This window comes from Limanda limanda, chromosome 12, assembly GCF_963576545.1.
Source record: "Limanda limanda chromosome 12, fLimLim1.1, whole genome shotgun sequence".
NCBI classification, from domain to species: Eukaryota; Metazoa; Chordata; class Actinopteri; order Pleuronectiformes; family Pleuronectidae; genus Limanda; species Limanda limanda.
This window is the reverse complement of record NC_083647.1, coordinates 16555167-16577462: the sequence shown is the minus strand read 5'-3', so window position 1 is coordinate 16577462 and position 22296 is coordinate 16555167. Positions and strand designations below refer to the sequence as shown.

Genomic DNA, 22296 nt, shown 5'->3' with positions numbered 1-22296 from the left:
TTGAAAATCGACCTGCAGGGACATGAAACCTTACACGAGATCACACAGAACAGTTTGTGGCCTTAATAGCTTTAATGAGAATCAATTTCTACTGTATATTATGACATAAAATGTCATTTGGAACTTAAAAAAATTGTAAAACTCTAAAATGTTTTTAATATATTCAAAACTTAAACAAAAAAGTTTATTTGCAATATAGGGCTGAGTGATATGGCCAAATATTACATCAACATTAATACAAAAAATATTTCAGAACAGAGGACATGGATAAATGTCACATTGTAATTTCTTTTAGGTTTTTAAGACCGATTTTTGCTGAGTGAAGTTTGTGGTTTTAAATTCTTCTTTATGAGCAGAGAATGACAAACACTTATGTGCTATCACTCCTCACTGTTCTTGCACAATGCATAAGCACTATATCGATGTTAGATTTTTATTATATTGCTATTGATGATAAATGATATTGCAATAATTATTGATATTGTTTAATTGACTGTTATATCAAAACTCATGGGTTTGGTCAGAGTAATTTGATGTTTCACGACAGGTTCAGTGACTGTCCTAAACCTGCCTGTTTGGAATGGGCTGTTTTCTTGGCCTGTGTTAATGCTCCAGAACAACTTCAGAATTATTCCTTGTCATAAGTGAGTCCTCCTCAAACAGTTCGACAACAACCTGTCACTCTTTTGTTGTTTCTGTGCTGGATGATGTATGCAGAGCTTTTTATAAACAGTCTATGTTGAAGAGTTGAGTTAGAAATATTTGCTTTAATCCTACCTGTTAATCTGCAATGAAGATTTTATAGTCAATGTTTTTTAATAAAAAAAACTGAATTGGCTTTATGACTAGTCTTGTGTGTTTGGTTTATATAATGTTTACGTTTGAAAGATTTACTTAAAGGTTCAGGCTGTAGAATTTAGAGAAATCTAGTGGTGAATTTTGTATGTTGCAGCTGATCACCCCTCACCTCACCCTCCCCTTCCAAACATGAAAGAGAACCTGTGGCAGACTTCAGTTGTCATAAAAACTCAAAAGGTTACTGTGAAAAACATGGCTGCCTCCATAGAGAGGACCTGCTTCTGATATAAAGGGTTAAGGGTTAACAAAAAAAGAATTCATAGAATTTAGGTGAAACACACTAGTGAAAACACCAGTGAGATTATTTTATATTCAGTTTCTGCTAATAGATCCCTTTCACCTGAATCTTACACATTACCAAGAAATGAATCTGCACACACTTCACATCAAAAACACAGACACACACACACACAGGGCGGCAGCTTCTGCACAGGTAGATACAAACTGTTTATTAAAGGCTAACCCTCTGAAACGGACAGAATTTGAACTAACAGCATCCTTGGAGAGGCTGACAAGTGCTACATTCCTAACATCCTGTTACCAAGAGTAGCCTGCCACCAAACTGCCGCTGGGTCACCGGAGTTATGCACACACAATCACAAATTCACACACTCACACATGTATATAAGCCAAAGAAAACGCTATAAGAACACATGGAAGCTGCACACAGAAACAACAAAATCTGGGCATATGGGATTATCACCTTCCTGCCTGACAATCCTGCTACCAGAGGGTGCTGCCGTTAGAAGGGCACTGTGGATGGCAGCGGACGGGGGGGAAACGAGATGCAGAGGGTGGACGGAGGGCAGAATCACAAATTTGGCACGTCACATGGTCAAACAGGGAAGATTTATGACTGATCGGGTTCCACATCGGTAGCATGGTGTTGTGGCTTCAGAATGCCAGGTATGGGAGTGAGATCAGACTCCGGCTTTAGTTCGCACACCCTTTCTGGCAACTGTACCTGGTGTGACTGGCTGAAGATGGCAGTGTTATTGGTGGCTGGTGAGGCCAACGTGGTCTGTGGACGTCTGATATTTTACATCGTCCTGGTCATGTAGATTTACTCGCCCCCTGAAAATGCAGACGTAACAAAATAGGTGGGAACACCTGCAGAGAGGGAGAAACCTGATACAGAGCTGGAGTGAAATCCAGAGCACGAAATGCAAAGTGAAATGAGTCGAGGCAATAAAAGAGAAATGCAGATATGGCATGGAGAATGGTGATGGTGTTAAGAAAAACACAGATCCTCTTTTATTTCCTCTCATTTGATTTCTCCCTGTGTATAGTCAGGAGCTATGATTTACTCTCCGGCGACATCATGGAGACCACAGCTATTTTTATTGGATGGTAAATGGCCAGCTCTTCTCCGGGCTTTGCCACCTGTCCAATCCGCAGCAGTCAACAAGCCCCAGGGAGGGGAAAAAAATCAAGCACCCAAAAAATGATTGAGAGTTGAAAGGCAGAATATGATACACGCATGCCGTGCTACTGTCCTGGGCGTGTTTCACAAGTCAAGCGTCTTGTCGTGCTACTGGTTTGCTCCCCTCGTTTTGCCTGAAACCGTCCCACACATTGTGCCATCTTCTGCCATATCTTTTTTCCACAGCTTTGTTGTGTTATATTTGCGTGTGAATTTTAGATTTTCTACAGGGTTGGAGGGAAAATCTCGAGATCGATGTCCCGGGCCATTTGATGTGTGTGTGACTCCAAGAGTGGGGTTATTCCTGGCCCTGTGTCGTGTGCTCTAAGGTGCAATTCAGTCACATGCCATCTGACCAACCCTTTAGCCCTGAAAAATGATAAGTACAGTAACTTGGGGGGTGGGGGTCATATAACCCCATGCACAGCCCTGCATTATGTCAACTCTGAGCAATAAACTAGGTACTTACAGCAAAGAATAACTGCGGATAATAAGATGTGTTTGAGAGGAAGTTGCTGATTAAACAACAATGACATATGTGAAAGTTTTAAACGTAGATAGATGTAAAATAAGTTATCGAAAAGCTACTAAGGAGAACCAGCATTGTTATCTGCTTACAGAAACGCATTAACCACTGTATACACTGTGTTTACAATGCATATAACATTTTGTATTTACTTGTGTGTATAGTGCATGTATCATATGTATGGGACCAATTAAAGATGTGGCAATATACGGTCGTCCTGACTCATGATATATAAATATCGATATTTACTTATTTAGTGTAATATATATATATAGAGTTTTGACTTTTGCCAGTTTATGGTTATTTCGCACTGGAATGATGGCACATGTGGACAAGTTCCAGTGTGTTTGTTAAAGACTAAACCCAGATAGGACTTAATGCACTTAATTCACCTCAGTTTGAAACGGACACCAGATTATGCCCTTACCTTCAGGGGCATTTTGTTCCCTTCTTCACTTAGACAGGTGTTGTCATGTATCGGAAATGATTATCTCTCAATATATTTATTTTGGCGGAATCACTGTATCTTGATATTAGTGTAATCGCGGGACATGTATGTTTATCATAACGTATTGTGAGTTACCCCATGTTAAGTTAAAATTTTTCCTCAATATTTTTATGGAAAAAATGGCACAAGGGATACATAGAAATGACATTTTACAGCGAGAATCACCGTTAATGGCTAAAGACATAGTGATGGTACAAACAGCGAGTCCCACTGGTTCAAATGAAAAATAAGCCATAGTTTTGATGTTTTCTTTTTCTTTTACCCCATGTTAACTTATTAACAAAACAGGACTAATACAGGATTGTCTCTGATCTCATTGTGCCATGTCTTGTCTTATCTATGGAACAATGATAATGGATGAGATAGAGTCTAATGTATTCTATGTTGATCTTCTTAAAGCATGACTCACAGACTGAACCAGTATCACATATGGACACTTCTCATTAATGTCAAAGCAGTAGCACTTTATAAATGAACAGCCTGTTTACTGAGATGCGACAACTATAAAGGGATCTGCAGACAAAAAATGTCTTTCATCTGTATGTGAATACGCTTTAGTGCGATTCACAGGAAGTGAAACGGAAAGTCTATAGTCCTCGATGGAGATGAGTGGTAATTACACACCACACAGGAGCTACACTGCTCATGACCTCACAGCGTCTGCATTCACAAATCATCACAGAGACGAGGAGTCCACCTTGTGGCAGGGGCAGGAATTCTCTCTTTTGTTCAAATCATCCCTGAAAAAGACGATTGCTGTTTTTCTGTGAGTGTGTGATAAAGGCTCATTCTATTGAGATGGGTTTATTTTTTACTTTACTGATCGTAAGACTTATGGATTAAAGTAACATCTTTTACTTACTTGTACTGGAGGTTAGTGCTTTATAAAAGTATTTTTTCCCTCAACCCACTTTCCTACTTTTATAGTTTTGAATTGTTGCCTGTTATAGCCTTAGCATGTAGCATGGCCTCTATAGAACAAGTCAACATTTATTAAATAGGATTTTATATCATAATATTATTATTATTATTATTTTGTTGTTATAAGTTACTCCTTTATATGCTGCTTTGGGTCCATATTACACTTAAGTACGTAAGAAAAGATGATCTGTATTGGTCACGCCATGAGGAAATTTGCAATATTAAAGCAGCAAAAGTAAAAAAAGAGGCATCAGTAAGTAATCATAGGGTAGCATGCAATACTTAAGTGTCAGGATAATAACACTTAAGTGTAAGGTATATAAAAAATATAGTAAAATACACACATACGTATTGCATGCTACTTATTATTACTTAGCTGTGCCTATTTGTGATTGTCTTGTCTCAATGTGTTTATCCTACAAGGGGAGTTAGATAATAATGAATTATTATCATTATTACTTTTCCTCACCGCTCTTCCCCACTTTATAGTTTTGCCGTTTTCCCAGCCTCAGCACGTAGCTTGACCTCTAGAGTCTAAGTCAAAATGAATGGGAAATTATGTCATCTCATATTATTATTATAAAATCTGCTGCTATGGGGTCAATATTCGGATGCTGCGACTGGTACCTGGCTCCTCCGCACCACAAGGGGGCGCGCGTCCGCCGTGAATAAATGCCATCGTGGGTAGACGAGGCCGCCCAGCCATGTTGAGGAGTGTGTCAGGCAAACTGCAGCCCGCCATTGTGTAGACACCAGGCTCTGTGCAGAGAGAGGGGCGCTTGGCTGAAACTCTTCCATAGCGACACCATCTCTACGCCCTGCCGCTTTAATTTCGGAGTACATAGAGTTACACAGGCGCCGGGGGGGGGAAAGACATGTCCGCCAGCAGCCTTCTCCAGCAGCAGGTAAAGAGAGGTGTTTTCTGAACATCGACGAGGGCCAACATCTCTCAGCATCGCGGCGGCTAGCGGGGGATAGCTTAGCTCCGAGGCCTGACCACCTGCCAGAGGAACCGACTGCTGGGAGACACATCGCTTCCATCCATTATTTTTTTCTTCCCCTTCCTCTCTTCTCATAAATCAAACCTTCATGAATCACCTGGACCCAATCCAGAGACCGAAAGGCCAAACGAATAAAGGTAAGACAGCGACCCGATGGAGGCGGAGGGAATGCGGATCTTTTTTTTTACGTTGCGGATGCGGTAGCTCTCCGGCTCCTAGCGAACGTGTCCGTGTGCGTGTTGTCGAGATGTTGTTCAGTAACACAACAATGCAAAGGTGCAATTCCTCTGCCTTGCTCCCGGGTTCCCTTTGCATCCCCGAGATGTCATTTGCGAGCTCCCCGCTGTTAGCATTAGCTTCCTCTTCGCTAGCTACTAGCGGCGTTAAATGGCAACATGACTCTCATCGACACTATCTTCCTGGTTGTGCTCGCTACACAATGTACTGCGAGTGACACACGTGTGAGGACACACACACACTTAGAACCCCGGGGACTGTAGGACATGTCCACGGTGTTGGGGCTACAGGTGCCGTCCTAGCACGCTAGCCACTCGGCTAACGCTAGCCAGGTCCGTCATGTTGAAAGGGCTCTTGGCGCTCGTTAACATGGAGACACTGCGCACTGCGTGAAGCTAGCCCCACTGCTAGCCTGCTAACGCTAGCTTGGCTGCTAAGTTAAACCAAAGAGACACACGTCTTCCGACATGTTGTCCCTGTGTCCTGACGGGCCTCACGCCTCCCCGCTGTCTGATCATGTGCATGAACCAACCTGTGTGTGTCCGTCTCACTCCTCCACCTCCAGAGAGGCAACACACAACCTCATGTCACCACATGAGTTGTGACAACAAACCGAGGACCACTGCCCCCTCCCAGTTAAACATGCACTCATCTGCCCTCAGTCCTTCTATAACACAGTGACCTATATCACATGTAATATACATTGTGTCGTGTGGGTCTGCAAGTCTTAGTTTAAAGTTTACACTTAGTTTCAAAGTGACAAAAGCGTCTAAGTCGTCCCCCTTTCATCATTGTTAATTGCATGCAGTGTAATCTGAAGCTTATTGAGCGGTAATAATGTGTCATGCTCTGCTTAGTGTCTTTTCCTGTGAGACTCATAAATAATTGCAGAGAGTGTTTTTTGTTATGCAACAAGCAGTGATGATGCTGATGTGATAGATACTGTGTTCTTCCCCCAATGAGGAAATGAATGATCTCATGTAATGTGTCTTAATGTGCAGCCTCACACAAACATGTGTTTTGTTAACAGCGTTGTTTGTTTTTCTTTTCAGTGCAAAACGGAGCTGTGACACAAAAGGATACTTTGAATGACGATGAGTTTGAGCCTTACCTGAATACTCAGGCCAGACAGGTAAGCTTGTACTGCCTCACTGGTGCAGCTCTATCACCAATGACTGAAGAACCCTCAAGTTATGATTAATTTGTTTGTTTGTTTTGGGGCTATCCTTTATATGTGTGACCAATAATTGTGGTGCAGTTGGAGGATAATATCTGCAGGTGTAACCTGGATTTTAGGAGTTGACTTCCAATGTGAAGAGTGAGATTGTATGCATGTGTATAATTAATATTACAATTATTAAGTCTATGCTTGGAATATAACTAATGTAGAGTCAAGCAGTCCACAATAATGATGGTCAAATAGCTCAGGCCATTTATAAATACCTTGATTGATCCTGCTGCCTGAATTTGCAGTTTGACTCAGAACATCAATAGTATTGACACTTAACAATCTACCTTAGATGAAAAATGTGTTTGAGGATATGATTATCTTGAATCATTTGATTATCCAGGCTTTATACTAACAGAATATGGTATGCAGGCATTAATTCATTATTTTGACATCCCTGACATGACGTCAATGTGTATCATAGAGCACAGTCTGTGCAACACCAAGCCCACATGGATTTGTCGTTTTGTTTGAGATGCTCTCTTCCTCCCCCGATTTTTAACATGAGCATTTAAAGATGGAGAGCATATCACGAAAGAGATTTATTTCACTTTTTAATAACAACTAGACAAGTTCTCCGCCACAATGTACACACTTGAAGTAAAATGTTTTCAGTTGCCATGAGGCCGTGTTAGGTTTGTGTGAACGCTCATCCTCGTTTGCAAGGGTACAATACAAGACCTTAAGAATTTGTGGCTGCATTAGGAGCATTTGCTTTTCTAAGCACAAAGTAGTTAAGTGTCATGAATTTACAGATTAGATGATAGGAGGGAAATCTGGTATTTTTATAGTTCTATAGTTAATGAATATAGTATAATGAATAATAGTGAATATTTGGTAAATAATAAATTAATAGTCATAAAATAACTTATCTTGTTCTGACTTTTCGGATCTACAAAAAACAGGAATACTCATCAAACATATGCGTATATTAAGTTATTGGTAATGGGTGTTGTTGCATGAAACATTTTTCTTCTTGTCACTAAAACTTTGATGTTTTTCTATTCAGAGCAATGCCTATACGGCCATGTCGGACTCGTACATGCCCAGCTACTACAGCCCCTCCATAGGATTTTCCTACTCTCTAAACGAGGCAGCATGGTCCACAGGTGGGGACCCTCCTATGCCTTACCTGGCCTCCTATGGACAGCTGAGCAATGGGGAGCCCCACTACCTCCCGGACGCTATGTTTGGCCAGCCAGGCCCCCTGGGGAGCAACCCTTTCCTTGGTCAGCACGGTTTCAACTTCTTCCCCAGTGGTATCGACTTCTCGGCTTGGGGCAATAACAGCTCTCAGGGACAGTCGGCAACACCGCAGAGCTCTGGCTACAGCAGCAGCTATGCCTACGCTCCCAGCTCCCTTGGGGGGGCCATGATTGATGGGCCGTCCCCGTTTGCACCCGCCGCCAACGAGCCTCTCAACAAGGCACCTGGTATGAACAGCCTTGACCAGGGCATGGCGGGGCTCAAGATCAACAGTGTTGCTCCTGGTGGTAACGGGGACATGACTCCTAAGGTGGTTGGCTCTGGCTTGCCTGGTGGGGGACCCCTTGGCCCTGTGTCATCTGTGGGACCTCCCAGCATGCCTCCTGTCTCAATTGCCCCTGCCAAGCCCGCTTCCTGGGCCGATATTGCCAGCAAGCCAGCCAAGCCTCAACCCAAGCTGAAAACCAAGGGTGGTATGGCTGGTGCCAATTTGCCTCCTCCGCCCATTAAACACAACATGGACATTGGCACTTGGGACAACAAGGGTACCATGCCTAAAGCTGCCGCCCCTCAGCAGGTGCCCCCTGTTCCCAGCAACGGGCAGCCGCCAAATCAGGCTTCCCCGCAGCCCGGAGCTACTGCTGCAGGGAACCCACACATGCCCCTGAGCAATGGACAGCTGGTAGCACCTGTTTCCCAGATGGGGCAGCATCAGCTTCCACCCACTGGGCAGCCAGGTATGGCCTCAATGCCCCAGCCTCCCCTCTCCCAGGGTCCTCCTCCAAGCCAACAGCAGCAACCATCTCAGCCCACCCGTTGGGTCCCTCCACGGAACAGGGCCAATGGTTTTGGGGATGCCGGTGGGAATGGAACAGGCCAGTCGCCTCCCAGCTCTTCTGGGGTGGGTGTTGTTCCTGGGATTCCCTCTGAGCCTCACCCGGTCCTAGAGAAGTTGCGTATGGTCAACAGTTATAACCCCAAGGACTTTGACTGGAACCCCAAACAGGGCCGGGTGTTTATCATCAAGAGCTACTCCGAGGATGACATCCACCGCTCCATCAAGTACAACATCTGGTGCAGCACGGAGCATGGCAACAAGAGGCTCGACACGGCCTACCGCTCGTTGGGGGCCAAGGGGCCACTTTTTCTTCTTTTCAGTGTCAATGGGAGCGGTCACTTCTGTGGTGTAGCAGAGATGCGCTCACCCGTGGACTACAACACGTCTGCTGGCGTGTGGTCACAGGACAAGTGGAAGGGTCGTTTCGATGTGCGCTGGATCTTTGTTAAGGACGTTCCCAACAGTCAGCTGAGGCACATTCGACTGGAGAACAACGAAAACAAGCCAGTGACCAACTCTCGGGACACACAGGAGGTACCACTGGACAAGGCCAGGCAGGTGCTAAAGATCATCGCTGGATATAAACACACCACTTCCATCTTCGATGACTTTTCTCACTACGAGAAGCGTCAGGAGGAGGAAGAGTGTGTGAAAAAGGTAACATAGTTACTGTTAAATAAAGGGATGAAAGAAAGGAATCAAAAAAGGGGCCCTCTTTACCTTGTGTTGTATCTGAAGCCTGTTTATTTGACAGCTAGTAAGCTGAACAACATGGCTTTGTACGTTACACATCAAAAGAGGACCTAAAGGGTTTATAGCTGTATTGAGATCTTTGTCTGAATTTAAATTGAATTTATCTTCTCTTGTTTAGATGTTAACTATCTCTTATGTGTAACCCTCCACGTAAATATAACACGCACAGAAGAATTAACACCATAATTCTTTTACTTGGTGATGTTTACAGAGCTGATACTATGAAATGGTAAATCTGAGTGGATTTCAAGACAACATTCATATCAGACATTTCTGTTGCTATTTACACATTTCTAACAAGTACACAGTTTAGCAGCCTTTTGACAGTATGTGGAATGTTTTTTTTTATTTGAATCTCACACATTTCATTGGGTGGAAACAGGTTATATTAAGCAGCATCGGCATATGGAACAAAAATTGAGGAAATGTGTAGATGTTGTGGATCATAAAATGAATGATCAATTATTTGAACACGGTGCTGTTAAATACTTGGATTTTTATGTCTTTCACAGCTGTATCTCGCATTTGTAACACACTTGCCTTACTAAAGATGCATGAAGTCAACAATGATGCCAAGACAAACCACAATTCTTTTGAATCCTTCCTGAACACAGCTGCTTATAAAATTCGAGTGAATCGTTATGTTTTGCTGTTAGATAGAGAGAGGCTTGTTTCATTCTGTGCATATAAGTAATTCTGCTCAAGTGTGATGTGATTTTCAGCTGGTTCATATAAATAACTGTTTTTGTAGTTGGATTTTCACATCTGCGTTACCTTATACTTGCAGTATGTTTAAAGGGGAAATTACTTGATAAAGCCACAACGTTGCTGTTGAGTATTATTGAGCATTGTTACATGAGCTTGAGAAACCAGTAAGTTTTGTCAGTCTTCTATGGAAATGCTTCGTCCATATTCCAGAGCTTGTTGAGACCAGTGGCTTTATCTGATGCCTGCTTTCTCATATTTTACAGCAACTAAGATATTTACACAGATACAGTTTACTGAAGTAACATTATGTATGATTTTGATCATTTTGGATTTGATGTAAAGAGCCCTTATCAACAGCGGTGTAACGGACTTTGTGAAGTGACGGCTGTGGTAGATGTGTGAAAGTTTAAAGTAGAATTATTTTTTTGTTTGTTACCAGAACTATCATTATCTCAAGTTATACTATAGTATGCTGCAATGTAAGATTGTTTTCAGATTTGTGACAAGTTGTCTGTGTGAGGTCTGCAGGCAGAGTTGTAATCTATATTTTATCCTTTGCCAAAGTTGCGTTGGCATCATCAACGTCATGATCAGACTCTATGACAATCCTCTGCTGTTGCAACATCTGAATTTGAAGAGTAGTGATTGTGGTTTGAATGTGAAATAGTTCCAGTTACGCTCAGCTTTCACTCCTCTGTGTGACAGGTGGAGGTCCAAGGCAACGAGCCATATCCCAGCAACCCAAGCAACAGGACTCATTACAGGATTCAGGTAACTTGTTCCCTCCGTCACCATAAACACAAGCTATATGTACGTAGTCATTTCAATACCCGGTGACTGTTTGAAGTGCATTGAACTGTTGACCATCGTAAATCAAGTTTCTATGAATTGTGTCGTAGCTGTCCTTAATAATTGGGCAAGAGTTTTCTGTAAAATAGAAGATGGTGATGTGCACATTTAGCTTCGTGAAAGAATGACGTTTTTGGGGAATCTGTGTCAGCTACACATTGAAAATACAAATCTTGTATGTTCTCGTGTGTAATCTTCCATCTTTTTGTTTGTTTTCCAGGAGCGCCAAGGACGAGTCAAGTAACAGTCAGTGCTTTGGTCAAAGACTGCAATGCCCCCCCTCCTAAAGCCCTGTCCACCCCATTACATCATCACATTCAGATCTCTTTAAGAAATTCTAATAGGGGTGAAGAATTAACCAAGGACAAAAAAACTAAATGAAGACTTTCTTGATTTCTTGACTTTGAAGACTTACTTCGAACTTGTAGTAAAAACAAAAGGAAACGATTATTCATAGGACTACAACTAAATGCATAGCATCCTTAGGTGAAATCTTTTTTGCCCTGCCCCATTCCACAACATATCCTTCCCCCCCCCACCCACTTGTATGCTGCTTCTTCCCCCTTTTTTTTCCTTTTTTAAAATGAAAGGATCCTCAGTTTTTATGGTCCAAGAGCAAGTCTTTAAATCTCCCTCAAACACACAAATCCAATAGAAATTTGTAGTGTTGGCTTATGATAGTGTCCCGTAGTCAGGAATGGGCAGTTTGTCTCATTGTTTTGTTTATTTTTTTTGTAACACCCTGCCCCCCCCCCCCCCACCACCTGTCTTCTGAGGATGCTCAACTCTTCAACCAGGACCCAGCGGGGTTTTTCTCTTCAGTGGATTTTCATCGGAAGCAGGCGTCAAACTACGCTCACTCCAGAGTCTGTTTCACACATGCTGGCCATGTTTTTGGTTTGAGAGGACTGCAGATGTAAAAGGACGACCCTCTTTTGTTTTTCGCATGTGTTGGGCAGAGTGTGTGGGGAAGGCAGGGTCTGGAGGATCTGGAGAGGAAGAGTAGGGAAAGGGCCACGAGAGTGTGAAAGCAGAAGAAATGTTAAGTTGATGAGCCTGGCTCGCTGTATAATTTAAATCTAACTAAAAAAAAGGGGAGGGGCCCTATGTTAACTGTCTTCATTGGACTTTATTTACCCTCTTTTTCTTTCTCTTGGACAAGTAAATTCATCGTCGCTATGGGCTGCTTTCTTGTTTGTTTTTTCTCCTTCCCCCTGTTTTCTAAAGACAATGATGCGAGTGGCCTTGCCCCCGCTCTTTCTATTAATCAGTTCAAAAGTAATAAATGTGGTATATTCAGCAGAACTGGTGTGCATTCCCCTTGTTTGACTCTGTAACGCAGTTATGTCTGTGCATCCTTTCCATCTGTTCTTTTCCCCTGATGGGTATATGAATGACTGTTTTTATTTCTCTGCTAACCTTCATACTCAACCCCACCCCCCCGCCCATCTCTGACTCCCAATTTTCAACTCGTGAGGAATGTTTCTTTTCCTCTCTACTTTCCAAACCCACCTCGTCCTCCACACTCCTCATCTTTGTGTCTCCGACTGCTCAGCCAACCATACATAACTATAATATCACAAGCAGCTTCCACCATTGTCAGAATGTCATTGTTGGTGAGTTAAAAAAAGAAAAAACGCAAGGTCCTCTTTCAGAACTACTGGCTTTTATTTTGTGGCATAATAAAGATGCTCCACAAAGTCATGTGTGGCCTTTCCTCATCATTAGCTGTGTTATTTTGTTTTTTCGGTCACGAGGGTGGCCTGTTCTGTTTGAATACTTATGTTGTATTATTTTCCTGCACAGCATGATGTACTAAAATAGGAGAAAATGTTTAGCATGCTGTATTCAATTTATTTTGTGGCAGTACACAGCTGCCTTGTGGCCGAGTTGTCTACGGGACTGTAGAAGGTGTATTTACGGTATCCTGTGGGATAAAGCACATTTGAAATCAGCTCCACCTCAGTATGCATGACAGATAAATGATAATATGAGCAAGCTGCATTTAGAAACATGGATGCCATCAGGGTTTTACATGCTCGAAATTAAGTTTCCCTTATACATATATGTGTGTGTGTACAAATGACTGGGAAATGGGATTTGTGCAATCCGCCATTTTCTGGCCTCGTCACTACGGCTGTACGGTAGTGGCCACAAGAGGGCGCCACAGCACCATTAACTGTAGTACACTCTCCATCTTTGACAGAAAGGGGGTCTTCGGATGGGTTTAATGTTTTTTTTTTTAAATCGGGCCTCAGCGTGATGCATGGAAGAAGGCTGTGTAAGACCTTCTGTAGCTTTAAATAATAGATTTTACGTGTGCATGTATGCAGACCTTATGCATTTATTGTTTTATATATTTGTATGTATTCTTAAATGCAACAACAAATATCAGTTGAAGTAGGAAAGCAGTGTATAAATTAGGTTAGTTAACGTCAAGCGCCATGTGGTCATTGTAGCCTTTATATTTGATGACACTCTGTGCGTCATGGTGCAGACACAGGCGGGTTCGAGGGAAGATGAGGCCTGTGTGTGTGTGTGTGTGTGTGTGTGTGTGTGTGTGTGTGTGTGTGTGTGTGTGTGTGTGTGTGTGTGTGTGTGTGTGTGTGTGTGTGTGTGTGTGTGTGTGTGTGTGTGTGTGTGTGTGTGTGTGTGTGTGTGTGTGTGTGTGTGTGTGTGTGTGTGTGTGTGTGTGTGTGTGTGTGTGTGTGTGTGTGTGTGTGTGTGTGTGTGTGTGTGTGTGTGTGTGTGTGTGTGACGGCTGTCGAGAGGGGGGTCGACGGCACGTGTCGTCTGTGCGTGGTGGGTGCGTGGGCAACACGCCGCCTGGAGGGGGATCTCCTGTGACCCTCATCCACGCGTCCCCGGGGACGGGCTTCAGACTCCTCCTGGGATGCAAATGAATGAACGACCATAAAGGAGGGAGGGACGCGAACAGACACCGAGACGATGGAGGAGGAGAATCAGAAGAGGAAAAAAAAAAGGGAAATGGTACCACGGGGAGGAAGAGGAAGATGGGAGGAAGAGGTCAGCACTCATGGCTCGGAGCGACGGAGGAGATGGACAAACGAAATAAGTTGCAGTAAATTCCTCACTCGTAGAGACTGTGTGTGTGTGTGTGTGTTGGAGGACATTTCCCTCCTGCACAATCTCAACACAATTTAAGAGCCTACACAAGAGCCACTCAAATTGTCATTCGTCAATCCACTTTCACTAAATTTTGAAAAATGTTTTCCCTCAAGCAACCCTGAAACGCCCAGTGGCAGTCCACTGGCTTTGTGTTTCACTTGCATCGACTCATTTCAGGGATTATTTTTTTGGCTTTAATCTGGTTAAACCCAGTGACCCTGCATTTCATATAGAGGGGATCATAATTAAAACGCCCCCTGTCTGTATTTAGTCTGATAGAAAGTATTGTTTGGTCACAGAGCCACACATGAAAGCGTGTTGTGTTTATGGGTTCACAGATTGAACTGCAAGGTCATGGCTCTGCTTTATTTCCCCTAATTACCATGAGGCATCCATCTCTTTCTTCCATTAGTGACGCTTCACCATGTCGCCAACCCCAACTCTATTTACATGACTAAATTAGATTTCTTCAGGGCTTTTTTTTTTTTGCTGCTTTGAAAAGCCTGACAATAATGTTCAACATAAGAAAATGATGAAAGGAAAATGTAGGACAATGGGTCCGGCCTGCTTAGAATATAGAGAAATGACACAGATATTGCATATATGTACACTAACTTTGCTCAAATTGTGCAAATGGGCCATAGAAATTCATTTTAGATGACAAACTATTTTTTCTGATAACATGCTACAAACATTACATAGACAATAAAACTTCTCCTCTCAATGGGATCCGTAATCTTCCCCCCCGTCACCACATTAGCCGCCTCATTTTGCATAATAACCGAAAGCAGCAGCAGCAAAATAAATATGCAGCCTATTTAGGAATAAGGATGTCACCCTGATGAATGTTTCTATCATGAGAGGAAGGGGCGGGGGGGTTATATGTGGTCACCTGCTCTCTATCGCCAGGGGTCCTGCACTGTTGACATATTGAGTATTACCCCCGTCCTCTATTTTCTTTTCTAGGGTCCCGATTCTATAGAGAGTTTTTGAAAACGCATAATAATGTGTGGACGGGTGTCGGGGGCAGAGCCTCAGTGGATGACCTCTGTCTCAACATATGTGGCACGCTTGCCCTCCGCACACGCTCATTGTGTGGAGCTGACAGGCCATAATTTAATGTCATCCAACGGTATATATATATAAAAATATAATATATACAAGGGGTATATATATATATTTGTAAAAGCCTAATATAGATGCAAGGCGTAAAGGCTGTTTGCATCTGTGTGTTTTATTATATCTCAAGCTTTCAATCCCTAATATTTAAAACTGATTAATGAGGCATGATTCATTTTGTCCATTCTTCCCACAGTTCAGAATATTAAGTCGTATTTTCACCAAAGCCAGAAAAACTGAGAACAAGATGAGATGCAACAGTCGGTAAAATATGTGGCAGAGTTAAAAAACTCCACCGATTTTTTTTTTTTTTTTTTTATGCACATCGTCCGCCTCCATCATCTGAGATGTAGGTCAACTCGCATCTCTATCGCCTGTAGCGGTTTTTACAGCTGGAATCATCTGATGCAGCTCTGTGATTATACGAGTGGCGATGAAGCTCATTATTTAAATGACCTGATGTGCTTTGGGCCTTCTCCCCCCCCCCCCCCCCCCCCCTTGACTTTGAGAAGAAATACTAGATAGAACAAATAGAAATGTGGTCCATGAAATTACTTTTTTATTGAGACTTTTTTTTTTTACACAACAAAAACAAACAAAGGCGTGATATTGAAACTCACAAATACTCAGAAATACCTTTTGGGTGAGGCGCAAAGCCGTATTTTTTCAGGATGGTTTTCGGAGATGTGTTCAGCCGGAATCGAATGAAACCGGAATGCGTGAGAGCGATTCGTGAGGTTTTTGCTTATTATAACCGGCCTGCTGGTGAATTTTTATCTCCAGTGCAGCGCTTCATGCACTTATTGCATTCTCACCGGCTCTTTCCATCTTTCCTCTCAGATAAGTCAAGTGCACGCTCATGCGTAAACACACAGACCCTTTGAAGTGGCCCTTCGTCACCACATGGCAAATCCCCCCGGTGTGATCCCTCTGTCCATTTGGCCACGGGACCGACACTGGTAGCCTGCTCTGTCCGCCCTGACATTATGGAAACCAGTATATTAGCTCGACTGGTGACCGGCGAGTATAAACTACCTTTTGTAACCTGTATGTCTTTATTCAAAATATCCACATCTGACTCTGCATTGACCGACCTGTACACCAGCAGGTCACCACTCCTCTTTACCTAATACCTCTTCTCCTGGCTTCCCGTGACTGTTCATGTCGCTGCGTGTTAATCTCATGGGATTGCAGTGCAGATCCATCTTATCACTGCCTCTCTCCTGTTTCCTGTACAAAGCCGCTTTCTGCTGCGTCTCTCAGGTGAGCGAGGAATGTGGCTTCTCTCTTGGCATTCACCGCGTGCCTTAATTGTATTGAAATTAAATCAAGGTCCACTGTGAACACAAAGAGCTCAAACCCAAAGTTCCGAAAGCGTTCTCCGTCCTGTTCGCCTCTGTCGCTTTACACCTGCTTTTATAGCAGCAGTTTCCTGCCATGGTTTTCACATTCTACAGCAATTTTTTCACATGCACTCTTATTTGATGAAAGTATACAATACATTTTGTGTCTTTACCAGTCCACCCCTGTTTGACTTTCCCATTCTCTGTCCTCACCTGTGCTCTCTCCTCCCAGTGGACCCGGAGGCAGCTATGCGGTCCTTTCACATGTCAGACATGTACATCGCATGCTAATCCCACACCGACATGCATTCAACCTTTTGGAATGAAAACAGGTTTTTTCGATACAGACAATACATTGAAAAATACACACACGATACCAACCGATGACATTGTGATTCCTCCGATCGGGTGAATGCATGCATGCGTTTGTCGGTGTGCAAAAAAAAAAAAAAAAAAGCAAAAAGAGAGGCTGTCCAGCAACAAAATATGAACAAAGAAAAAAAATACATACATCTGGTGATTATCAAAGCAGCATTCGCAGCATTAAGGCATTCTCTGTATACAGCACATCATTAAAAAAAAGCACCACAGAGAGAGGAGAGCACAGAGGAACAGGGAGGGAGATAGAGCAGCGAGCAACGCTACCTTTGTTGCACCAGAAAGAGAGCAGCAGCCCAGCTACCTGATTGCTGCCATTCCTGCAGACCATCTTCCCCTCAGAGCAAAACAAAGGATGACGACTAGATATTAATGAGGACACACGGCGCTGCGCCTCGTCCTCGCCAGAGCTCTGCCGCCGCCGCCGCTGCTCCTGGTGGAGAGCTTGGTGTTCGGTTTAACCAGACCAAGCAGTTCTTCATTACAGTTGGTAAAGCTGTGTCGTTATCCCCCCTCCTCACCCTCCCTCCCTCCCTCCATCCCTCCCTCCTACTCTCCATCTCTTCTCTACAGTTCTGTGTGTGTGTGTGTGTGTGTGTGTCTGTGTGTGTGTGTGTGTGGACTCTGCGCATGCAACTACAGCCCTGTACAAACTGGAAAACAGAATCTAAATCAATCAAGTCTCCATCCTCGGACCAAGAAGTACAAATTTAAAATTGAACAAGGGTAAATACTGATGCATAAGAAAAATCTAAAACAGAAGAGGATGCATTTTCTTTGGCGTTATCTCAGACTCTCAGATCCAGACAATCTGCTACATTCATTATCCCTGTCTTTTTTTTTTAACTCCTGACCCATGCACTAAACACTTGCCTGTATAGAATACTACTGGAGCACAAGCAGAATAATGTTTGCTCCTATCAAATACATCCTTCCTCTCTAAAGACCAGGCGAAAAAGCAGCGGGAGCCGCAGAGTATTTCCTCCTTCAGGTCCTCGGTCCTGGTTTTGTTATTGTTGTTGCTGTAGTTGTAGCTGTGACTGCGCAGCTCCATCCTGTGAAGGTCCTTGTGGGTTGGGAAGATCATGGGAGCAGGCACACTGGGGGGTGGTGGGATGGCGGAGGGACGGGAGGCAGGCAGGTGTCACGCATGCAGTCAGGGGAAAGAGGAGGGAGGGCAGCAGGAAACAAAAAAAAGAAGGAAAAAAAAAACTCAGCTAAATTCTACCCAGTCACCATCATTAGAAAAAATCCATTTGGATCTGCTCAAGACAAAACCAAGAAGGAAGACAAAAAAAGCCCAAGATGTAGAATATACATATATAAGCCAGGCAGGTATATATGTATACGGATCCGAGGGAGAAGGAGGAGAAGGAGAGAGAGAGAGGAGGGATGAGGAGGAACAGGCGACTGCCTCACACACAGACACACTGCGCCGAGGCGAAGGCACGGGCTGCAATTTATGCTTTCTGGCAGACACCACCCCCCCGCCTCACACCCGTACACACACACGCACACACACCCATGCAGACACACACACACACACAGACAGAGCGTCCCGCCCCTATCTGCCCCTGTCCCTGTCCCGGACTGGATGCGTGGCCCAGCTGATCAGTGCAGAGGGATTAGCCATCGGGGCCAGCTGGCAGGGATTACACAGGCAAAGTGGGGGAGGTGAGTGGGTGTGGGTGTGTGTGGGGGGGGTGGGGGGGTGGGAATGGGAGGGGGGACAAGGGGTGAGGAGGGGAGGCCTAATACTGGGGGGATGGGGATGGGAGGCCTGATGTCTTGTCCTGCGAGCACACACACACACTAACCTACACACACACACACACACACAGATGTGCACGTGGACACGCACGTTTCTCTGCCACAGACACATTTCATGCACGTGCACATTGTGGATCATGCACCAGCGCCCAAGCACAATATGAGACGCTCAGAAATGTGACTTTGCAGCGGCAGCGGCGGCGACTCGTAATACATGCGAGTGCCCCCCCCCCAGTCAGCGGACAGCGTTGATAAATGTATGTAAATGTGCACAAGGCATCGGGGACGGATGGAGGGGGGGGGGTCGCGAGTGGGAGGGAGGGAGGGAGGGAGGGAGGGAGGGAACTCCGCGGGAGTGCGGAGGCCGGGGCTGACAATGCAAGGCTTTGACCCTTGACCCCTCTCCGCTCCATCATCCGCGGCCATCAGCTGATCCCGGGAAAATGGACAGCCGCAGTAAACCCCCCACCCCCCCTCCTCTTTTCTTCCTCCCGCTCAAATCCCCACACGCACACACACGTGCACACAGACACACACTCACACACACACACACACACACTCATCCACTTATAGCGCTGAATCTACCAGGGTTCGAACCTCAACTCCTCTTTTTTTTTTCCTCTCTTTTCTTCAATCCTTCTCCATCCATCCCTCGCTCCCTGCAGCCCTCCGTCGCTCTCTCTCTCTCCGTCTCACGCCTCACTTCACCACTTAGCTCGTCCCGATCCCCCCCCCCCCCGCTCCTAACCACTCTCATTATTTTGAAATGTGTCGACATCTACAACTGTCATATATCTGTGGCAGAGCAGATCCATTCTGAATGAGCATATTTTTCACTGTGTGCTCGTGTTGTGACTGATCCGAGTTGTGTTGAAGAATTTTTTTGCTGATATTGTGTGTCAGTCTCAGTTTGACCGTTTCTTCTCCGGAGCCGTTCGGACCTCTGACTCCTCACACTCACGCTTCATCCCCAGCGCTGCATGTCGCTGTCGAAGCAGTGACCCTGTTTTTCCCCTTGTGTTCTTCAAAATACTAAAAATTCAATGAAATACATTAATGTGTTCGAATTAATCAAATAAACACTAAAAAAAACCATTTCAGGAAAATGTTGGCTGTAGAGGTGATCACAAACACATTAGTGCCGGGGTTGTCGACGTGATTATGATAATTTTCAGTGCAGTCGTCGGAAGTTTGAATCGTCTGGTTCAAAAAAGCACGAAGGCTAAATTTTTGCCGCAATCTGACACACGTTTAATGATCTCTCCATTTTACGAAAACCATGAAATATATAGTTCGATATATCAGGACCTCACCTCGAGAATGTGATTGCAATATCAGTTTCAATTTCCCTACAGTGAGCAGCGCAACCTCAGTTGAGTGTGTGTGGTCACATTTTTTTTAATGTACACAAAATATATTTATTTGTGTGTGTGTGAGATCATGTGTCAGCAAGATGTCTGTTTTTTCCGATTCCACACTGACCAAGCTGTTCTCGAACGCGCCCTAACAGCTTTTCAACTTCCAATTCCTGCACGTACGCTCCCCATTTCACTAAAACCATAAAATATCTATTTTGATATATCGGGAAGAATTACTCACCTCGATGGGATAAAACCCCCAAAAAAGTGATGTATAATTTTTCACAGAGAATACGATCCCGTCTCCGGTCTGTCACAGAATCTGCATAAACGGCTCCATGCACACACAGGGATAAATCAGAGACATGTTCAATTAGCATTAGTCGCGTCAAGTGCTATTTTTGTGAAAAGCTAAATGTCAAAAGTTTTTGCAGACTGTCAACTGCAGTTTGAGCTACAGCGTATAAGACAAGAATACACAAGCTCATGTATACCCTCCCGAAGTTGACACAGATGCACACACACACACACACACACACACATGGAGGCAGACACAGAGGGATTTCTGTAAAATCAAGGAGACGTTTCTCCGGGCCTCGCAGGCACAATACTGCAGCAGAGTTTTACAGTAAATGTATAGAATCCGACACGGTGGAAGTGTGACAAACAGGACGTTAGTTTAGATCTGTTTACATGAAACGCACAATAACGCTGCAGCAGAACTTTGGGAGGAGAGCGCCGGAGACAGCTCGGCCTTTTGTTGGTGACGGAGAGTTGCATTTCAAGAGTGAATGTGAGTGAACGTGGTTTGGACGGACGCATACAAAAAAAAATACCTTTTCCTTTGTCCGCTTTTTTGTCCAACGCACCTACTATTTTCAAATTATGTAAATGTTTTGTCCATTTCTGGAATTCGGCGGGACCCGTATTGTTTGCAGGCATAAATTTCATGCCATGGATTTCACGCGTACTGTCCCGTTTGCATTCGTATGTTTAGGTCGGGACGTGTTTACCCTCGTGCGTGTTGGCGAGAAGAGCGAAGGGAGATTTGTGACTGCGGTTTGATTTCCTTTAGCGGCCCGTCCTCCATCTTAAAAGTCGGCACATGTGAGGATGAGAGCCGGGGCAAACACGCATTGCAACCCGCCAGTAAACAGCCAGGGAGATCACATAGAGGCAGGCCGAGAACTTGTACCATACAGAGAAAATACAAGGGGAAGACACGAGCGGTTATACAAAGAGACAAGCCGGGGGAGAGACAGACGGGCAGGAAGGCAGGGAGACAGGCTGGGATAAATAGACAGTGCTCGTCCCTAGTTTGGTAATCTGATGGAGAGATTAGCAAGCAGGCAGCATTTGGGTCGGATTATCGAGTCATTAGAAAAGACTGGTGCTCCAGAGCCTCTCTCATGTGTTAATGTGGCTTTACAGATCCTCAGCACAGGCTGCGCAGATCGTGTAGATTGTGTTCGGAGTACGTTCAGTAAATAAGTCTCCGAATATGTAAATAAGGCTGCGTAAACTAAATTCTGCACAGATTGATTTCGTGGAAGGAAAATGTGCCATGTATGTGCCGAATGAAATGAAAAACGTTTCAAGACTGATGCTCTGCTTTCTTCAATTCTTTCCCATAAAAGTGAATGAAAATGAATCAGAAAGAAATTGTAATTTCTCGTTTTTACAAGAATATTCATACATTGTTTTAGTTCTTTTTTTTCTCTTTCGGTAGACGAACTCTTCGTTCTACGTGAGAGAAACTAATTTAATTTGACTGATTTTATTTTTCGCATCAGCTGCATCACCACGTCAGGATAACTGCTCAGTTTGAATTATACTTTTTGTCTTAAATTTGACAATTCCTTTATTATCAAAATTTTTTTTGTATAATACACCACTTACACACGCAGAACAACTTCAGCAGAGTTTACAGCAAGGACAAACAGATTCTGTCCCGGAGGCAGGTGAACCCGAAGACAAATGAGGGCGTCTCTGAGAAAAAAAAATGCTTCCGCTCTATATGTCTAACTGCATCGGCAGATAAGCTGTAGCATTTAGCACAGTGGGTCACTGCAGAACACAGCGATACACGGCCTTCCGTGCACTTGCAAATCATGCAGCTGTTACGTTGGGTGATGACAGGATT

At 44.0% G+C, this 22296-nt stretch overlaps 1 protein-coding gene across 1 annotated transcript; it reads left to right on the top strand.

Moving 5' to 3' along the window:
- Window positions 1–4939: 4939 nt before the first annotated feature.
- ythdf2 (YTH N6-methyladenosine RNA binding protein F2) lies at window positions 4940–12779 on the top strand. Its single transcript, XM_061082697.1, has 5 exons — window positions 4940–5374; window positions 6527–6606; window positions 7712–9403; window positions 10913–10978; window positions 11277–12779. Exons 1-5 carry the CDS (start codon window positions 5326–5328, stop codon window positions 11298–11300), a joined length of 1911 nt encoding a protein of 636 aa, XP_060938680.1. The 5' UTR covers window positions 4940–5325; the 3' UTR covers window positions 11301–12779.
- The last annotated feature ends 9517 nt before the right edge of the window (window positions 12780–22296 follow it).